The sequence below is a fragment of the Chondrus crispus genome, genomic scaffold (assembly GCF_000350225.1).
Source record: "Chondrus crispus Stackhouse genomic scaffold, scaffold_135, whole genome shotgun sequence".
Taxonomy (NCBI): domain Eukaryota; phylum Rhodophyta; class Florideophyceae; order Gigartinales; family Gigartinaceae; genus Chondrus; species Chondrus crispus.
This window is the reverse complement of record NW_005178999.1, coordinates 1-6,689: the sequence shown is the minus strand read 5'-3', so window position 1 is coordinate 6,689 and position 6,689 is coordinate 1. Positions and strand designations below refer to the sequence as shown.

The window sequence follows — 6,689 nt, the reverse complement described above, 5'->3', positions numbered from 1 at the left end:
CGCCAGTGTGCTGGAAAGACTCGAACTCCGGGTGCAGGAACACCTCCCCCACCGTCGCCTTGTACCCGGATCGCAGCAGCCGCCCGCCCACTCGCACCTGGTCCCCGACTACCACCCCGCAGTGCGCCGCCGTCAGGATGTACGGGTACCCGATCAGACTCCCGCTGCAGTAGAAGTTCTCCTCGTTGTTGTAGAAAAATTTCGCCCCAAACGACGACCCGGACGGCACCCGGTTCTCGAAGAACACTCCGTTCACGACCCGCGACGTACTTCCTTCCAGCGAATCCCCGCCCGACCCCCCCTCGCCTTTCTCGCTCGTCTCTTGCACCTTCCAGATGTCGCTCGTTACAAACGCATCCCAGTCGGACATCAGTTCGTAGTACCCTTCGTCCACGTCCTCTTCGCCCGCGTCCTCTTCGCCTGCGTCCTCTTCGTTCGACGCCTCGGGCTTCTCTGTTTCTTCTTCTTTCTCTTCTTTCTCTTCTTTCTCTTCTTTCTCTTCTTTCCCTTCTTCCCCAGTGCCCATGTCTATGTCCTCCTTGTCTTCGGGCTCAGTCTCATCCCCGGAGCCAACGTCCTTTCCGCTATCCTCCGTTTCTACTTGCGGCCCGACAGTTGGTGATGGCGTCTTGCTCGTCACCACGCTCACGTCCCCACCGCTGCTGATAACCCCCACCGAGCCCCCATTGGAAACTGCCCCGATCACAGAATTCCCGTTTCCCAGTTTCCAGTCCATGTCGGCCTTGTTGTCCCCGACCCATATACCATTGTTTCGGGAGAATGCCCCGTTGATGATTTCGGGCAGCGACAAGTCTCCTCGCGTTACGTTATCTCCAAACACCCCCGACAATACAGAAAACTTCTTCGTTGTTTCGTCCACCACGTTTTCAATGGCAGACGTCACCTTGCCCATCATGGAATTTAGCAGCCCATCAAAGAAACCGGCCTCGGCGCCGTCCGAGCTGAAAATCACTCCCAACAGAACAGAGACAACTACTGGACCTACAATTCCCCGCATAACCTTCATTCTTCTGTTCGCGTCCCGCTGTTTTCGCAGTAGCGGGTCTTGATTTCTGTCTTTGTTGTCCACACGCGCCTAAAAATGTTCGCTTCGTGTCAAAAAGTGCTAACCCCTCTCGATGGTCGATGGGGACGTTCTCTATCAAACTGAATGGCACAATCGCTGGGAGAAGGGAATCCTACTATCATAGTATTGAAAACCCGTATCAGTTATCGCATGTGCTCAAAAGTGGCCGTACCCATAGGCACGCATGTTGCCTGTGAGAATTCAAAGGCGCGGTTCAGGCTTCGGGCCCCACGGCCCCGCACCCCCTGTGCTTTCGGTGCTACTTATTAAGTGATACTATGGTGCTGCGGGCCGAAGAGAGGCCTGATAAGTACCCCCGTCTTTAGGCCCAAACCATTGTAAAAAAAGTGAGGAATAGGGCATCCGTTACGCATGTTCTTCGCTCTGAAGGCTTGGCCTCGAACTTACATCTCTATCCAGTGTGATTTTTCATTTTTCATGGGCCCTGCTTTGTGCAAGTAGTCCCTGCTACACTAGCAGCTTTGCACGAAATGAGACTCAACATAGGCATAAGGGGGCCATGGGCACACATTTCAAGATATGCGAACTGCACTTAGGAGGGACAACGACATAACATCTCGTTTTGCATGAAATTTCGCGTTTAGTAGGCGCGCTGAAAGTGCCCACCCTGGACAACTGTCATCTCCAGGTCATGTAGTGACAGACAATCACCTAAAACCAGCACTTTTAAAAGTTTCCGTCGATTCCAACAGCAAACGATGTCGACACCAAGAACAGCGTATCGTATGTGATCAAAGACCCCAGGAGCGTGCAGCACTAGAGCCAAAAGTTGACATGTTTACGGTTGTACTGTGTTGGACGGGTTGTCAGACACACACGCCACCGAGCCATCTCCCGCACTGGGCATGCTTTCCAGGCTTCCGGACATTTTACACAGAAGGTGAAAGTACGTGTACAAGTTCATATCCTGCAGTTTTCTATGCTGAGAAATGACATGCTGGTTGCATGCCGAGAAAATACAACAGGAATTTCTTTTTGAGTTTCGATCCATACACTGACGATACTGTACGGTGTACTCCCAGCAGCGCAACAAAAAAAAGTCCCGGTACTCAAGAGGAGCAGCACGCTAGCTAGCATTGCGACAATTAGAATCGAATCAAACGTTGCACTCCCGTCGAGTTAAGAGTTGGACTTTGAGGCACACAACTGAAGGACATTGAAGCATTTTCAGAGCGACCCACAGACCAGCGTCTCCACGCCCAGCACCTTCCTAGATTTCTCACGTGCTCGCACTCCCGCCTGCAACCGGAAGGCTGTCATAGTCCTCCGCTTTCACCCGAAGACCCAATTTAATTCATTGTCCTGAAGGATCTCACCCCGTTTCACGAAAGCGAAAGACGTCATCAGGACGTCCTTCTTCGTCTTTCCCAGCGTGATGAAGGAGAGGAACCCAAACTGAAATGCTCATGCATGCTATTGCATCCTGCGCTACGATTACACGTCTTCAGAGAACATTTCTTCGTCGCTATCTGTATCAGAATCTTCACTCGCTGGGGAGGCGTCAAGATAGGCACCACCGCGACCGACTTGTAGAGAGTCTGGATGTAGCTGGAGGCCAGAATCAGCCAGGCCTTCATCCTGATGAAGGTACGGTAGACCGGCAGCAGCACGCACTTCCTTTTCCTTGGTCGACAGAGACACCCGGAAGCTGAGCCCAAGTTGGCTCAGTGCCTTCTCTTGTCGCTGCTCTTCCTCTTCTTCCCGTGAGGACGCCGGGACATTCTTTAAATTGTCATTCTTGACTTCGACCTGTTGCAAAAAGCCAGTAGCCGGATCGATTCTGGCAACGACCTCTTCAAGCTGCACACGACCAGAGAGTTTTCGCTTGCAGACTTTCAACGTAACTAGGTCTCTAGAAGTGCTATTCGTGCTAACTGCCCGGACTGTGGTGTGACCGACAAACATCTCTCCCTGCTTCACGGTTACGAGGGTTTCAAAACTTCTCCGCAGAGAGATCAAGAGGGACGTGTCCCGCGTCGTTTGTCGTATAACCCCAATAAATATCACTGAACAACCTATGTGGCCTTCATTTGCTGCAGCATACAGCTTGTCTCGAAGGTCTAAAAAGCTGTCAATCCCCGGCCAGAAACGGAAGAGCGACGAAAGTGAATCGATGATAGCGATCCTTTGCGTAGAGGTCCTATTCACGGAAGCATTCCATACACCAAGAATCTCCTCTGTCATCGATCCTTGCTGCGCAGAACACGGATCGGCTGTCCCGATGTGTACTTTTCGAAAGCCCGGGCCTCTAGAGACACTCTCTCCTCCATTACTCTCGCGCGTGCCGTACCATTCCGAAAATCCATCAATAACGCACTCTGCAGAAATCGAAGACTTCCGTGCAATTTTTTGAAAGTCCCTCGGGGAACGGTCTATGCATGTCAAAGCGATGTTACATTTACCGCCCTCTTCGCCAGCCCCCCGGGAAGTGATGTCACGTAGAACGAATTCAATAACAGATGGAACGACACCCTTGTCGACTTCGCAGCCTTCCTGAATTTCAATCAAAACACTTTGACCACGTCGCCCGTCTTGCGATTCCAACGCGCCGCGGGATACAAACATCACGCTGGTCTAAGTAAAGCGGAAGACCTTTTGGTAGCGGACTTCATCGAAGGATATCAATTAAGGCGGATCATGCTGCAGGTGAAGGGTGGATGTAGCTTGGGGGGGGGTACGAAATGTGTGCGCCACGTCGCATAAATCATCTTTTGAGACCATGAGAAATCGCACACGTGTTGAGCGAAGAATTTACAGCGCAGAATGAGTTCACTTGCTTCGGCACTACTGCACATGTGTGTCCTCTTGGCCGGCAGAGGGTTGGTTTCCTTTGTCAAAGGTGAACTGGGAAAACGATATCCTATTATTTTCCATCACATTCACCCTTGCGAGTCGTTCAATGGTATCCAGGAACTATCGTGTTCTTATTCTCTCCACGTTCAATATGCAACTTCAATGCATTGCCGGTGGCCAACTGAATGATTCCTATTCTTCTCTGCTGGGGTAGAATGCAGCCATCAACAAGGTCCGACTTGTTTCAAGCGACAGTGCGACATAGACGATGAACAACCATGTTTTCGACTCTAGTTCCGGTCGCCAGTACACACTTCAAGATTCGTTCCGAAAGGACATGCGCAAACTATTGGATTCAGGTGTTGGAAGTGATGTTTCCTTCATTATCAATGGAGTTTCCCCAGGGATACCAGCACATTCGTCGATTGTCGCTGTCCGCTGCAAAGCCATTCGATCGGAGGTCTGCAAGTTTCGATCGAAGGGCCGAGATAATGACAGAGCAGAAACTTCTACTATGGAGATTCCTATCGACTCTGTTTCGTTGCCCATATTTAGAAAGGTTTTGGAATACGTGTACACCGGCACAATCGCCCTTCAAGCTGCAGATGTCTATGATGTTTGCTCGATATCTGCGCAGCTTGGAATCGGTAGTCTGCAAAGCATTGTCTTTTCCTACCTTCGAAACGAGGAGAATGTGCGTCAAATCGTCACCGTTTTAGATCGTGCTCTCCAAGACTCGGAACAGAATCGTTTACTCGTCGTGAGGCTCACAGAGTATCTGGCCGAAAACTGTTCCAAGTTACTCTGGCGTGCCCCGTATGAAGAATTATCTGTCGACCTTATGCTGCACATTATCAAGCAAGAAAACCTTGGTGCTTCAGAATATGAAATATGGCAAGCGCTTGTGGAATGGGGATGCATGCAATGCAGCGTTTCGCCGCCAAAAGCTGTCTCGGCAATGTCTGAAAGGGAGAAGAAGCGAGTCAGAGAGTGCTTGCAGAGGTTTTGTCGGCCGGGGTACCTGCGCATTCTAAATTTCGACACGGAGACTTTCGCTCGCGAGGTAGAGCCGCTTGGATCATTTCCACCGGCCGAGATGCTTTTGAAGTATCGTTTTGACGCAGTGGCTGGTAACGCCGCCTTCGAGCATGCCTATCATGGAGACCGGTACAGTTTTCTATTGCGAGTTCGACAGCGAACCGCTTGTTATGAATCTACTAGTCATCCACATCCGAGAGGTGTGTCTCAAACGTTCAAGGTTCAAATGCCTCGGTGGGCGACGGAAATGAAAGTGGTTTTTGATCCACGGACGGCTCTGGGGCGATATTCTGAGCTTGAGTTTTGCACTGACGAAAGGCGCGCGATGCGGGTGTATTCGGTGAGGGCTAGTGAAGTGCCAGGGACAATGTGTCTGCTCTCCGATGTGGAGACGACGACGCCATATTGGGCGCAATCACGGTTACAGAATCACGGTGAGAGATCCGGCGTCTCAGCGCGCGCGTTAGGAGTCGAACCGATTTACATTAGCGGGAACAGCTTTTGGTGTACCTTTTACTCTCCGCAGAACGTCGGCGATTCGGCATGGGGCTACAAATTTTTCGTTTCAATCGCTAGGTAGCTCAACCGAAACCGCAACAAACCCTGAGTTTTCTGAAGAATTGTTATGGCTTGTTTCGCAAGAGTTGACGCTGCCCTCTGCACACTGCCAATGGTGAGAACGACGACAACTCATTCGTATAGTCTTTTTGGTACTTCAGGCCTGGCATAATTTCCCGTTCGACACTCGGACGGTTGTCACCGTCACTAACTTCATGGCTTCGGAGGTGTCCTCGATATTGCCATCATATCTGACACCTGCAATACCCTACCATACATTCAATCGCATGCAAGTCGCATGTATTGAGGCATGGGACAGCGATTGCAACATGCTCGTCTCAGCGCCTACTGGTTCTGGTAAAACTCTTTGCTTTGAACTTGCCCTTCTTCGCTACTTGCATCTTGCTCTCACTTCATCGGAGAAAAAGTACCTACCTGCCAGTGGTTTACCCAGGAAGGTGGTGTTTATTGCTCCCACTAAAGCCATTTGCATGGAAAAGGGACATGACTGGAAACGGCGATATGCGTTTCTCGGCTTACGGGTTGAAATCATGACAGGAGATGTGTATGCGGCAGGTTCCAATTCAATCTTGCTGAATGCTGACCTGATCTTGACGACTGCTGAAAAGTGGAATAGCCTCACGAGGAATACTTGTTCCCAAGCAGTACCCGGCGTTTTGTCCAATATTGCTTTGCTCTTCGTCGATGAAGTCCACCATATAGGGAACTCACGAGGTGGTACACTTGAATCTGTCATAACTCGCATGTTTGGCACCAGCGACCAACTCAAGCAGAACATATCATCTGCTCAAGTTCAGTCTCTGCGTGTCATTGCATTGTCTGCCACCGTCAAAAATGTCGGGGAGGTCGGACGCTGGCTACGAGTTGACCCGGAACATATTTTGCAGTTCGATCAAAGCTACAGGCCTATTCAACAGCTGATGAACCCACAGCTTTCGGACTTGCAGACAGCGAGTGTCGAGGATTCGGAACAGAAAGGAGGTAATATTGGATGTACGATTGGGTTGGTGTGCCTTGGGGTTGTAGGGGTTGTGCTGGCAATATTTGTTGTTAATGACAGCTCTACGAGGGGTCGCAAGTGCAGCAGCTGCTACCGCACCTGCCGCAGGTGAGGAAATGGCCTGGGAAAACGTCAAAGAAGTGTACAGAGATACAAAATATGAAAACTATA

At 50.5% G+C, this 6,689-nt stretch overlaps 3 protein-coding genes across 3 annotated transcripts; 2 read left to right on the top strand and 1 right to left on the bottom strand.

The window, feature by feature from the left end:
* Window positions 1-2,542: 2,542 nt before the first annotated feature.
* Window positions 2,543-3,673, bottom strand: CHC_T00002322001 (hypothetical protein). Its single transcript, XM_005713267.1, has one exon. The coding sequence runs from the start codon at window positions 3,671-3,673 to the stop codon at window positions 2,543-2,545; it is 1,131 nt and encodes a 376-aa protein (XP_005713324.1).
* Window positions 3,674-4,169: 496 nt separating this feature from the next.
* Window positions 4,170-5,519, top strand: CHC_T00002321001 (hypothetical protein). Its single transcript, XM_005713266.1, has one exon. The coding sequence runs from the start codon at window positions 4,170-4,172 to the stop codon at window positions 5,517-5,519; it is 1,350 nt and encodes a 449-aa protein (XP_005713323.1).
* Window positions 5,520-5,712: 193 nt separating this feature from the next.
* CHC_T00002320001 (hypothetical protein) lies at window positions 5,713-6,630 on the top strand. The gene has a single exon (XM_005713265.1). It carries the CDS (start codon window positions 5,713-5,715, stop codon window positions 6,628-6,630), a length of 918 nt encoding a protein of 305 aa, XP_005713322.1.
* The last annotated feature ends 59 nt before the right edge of the window (window positions 6,631-6,689 follow it).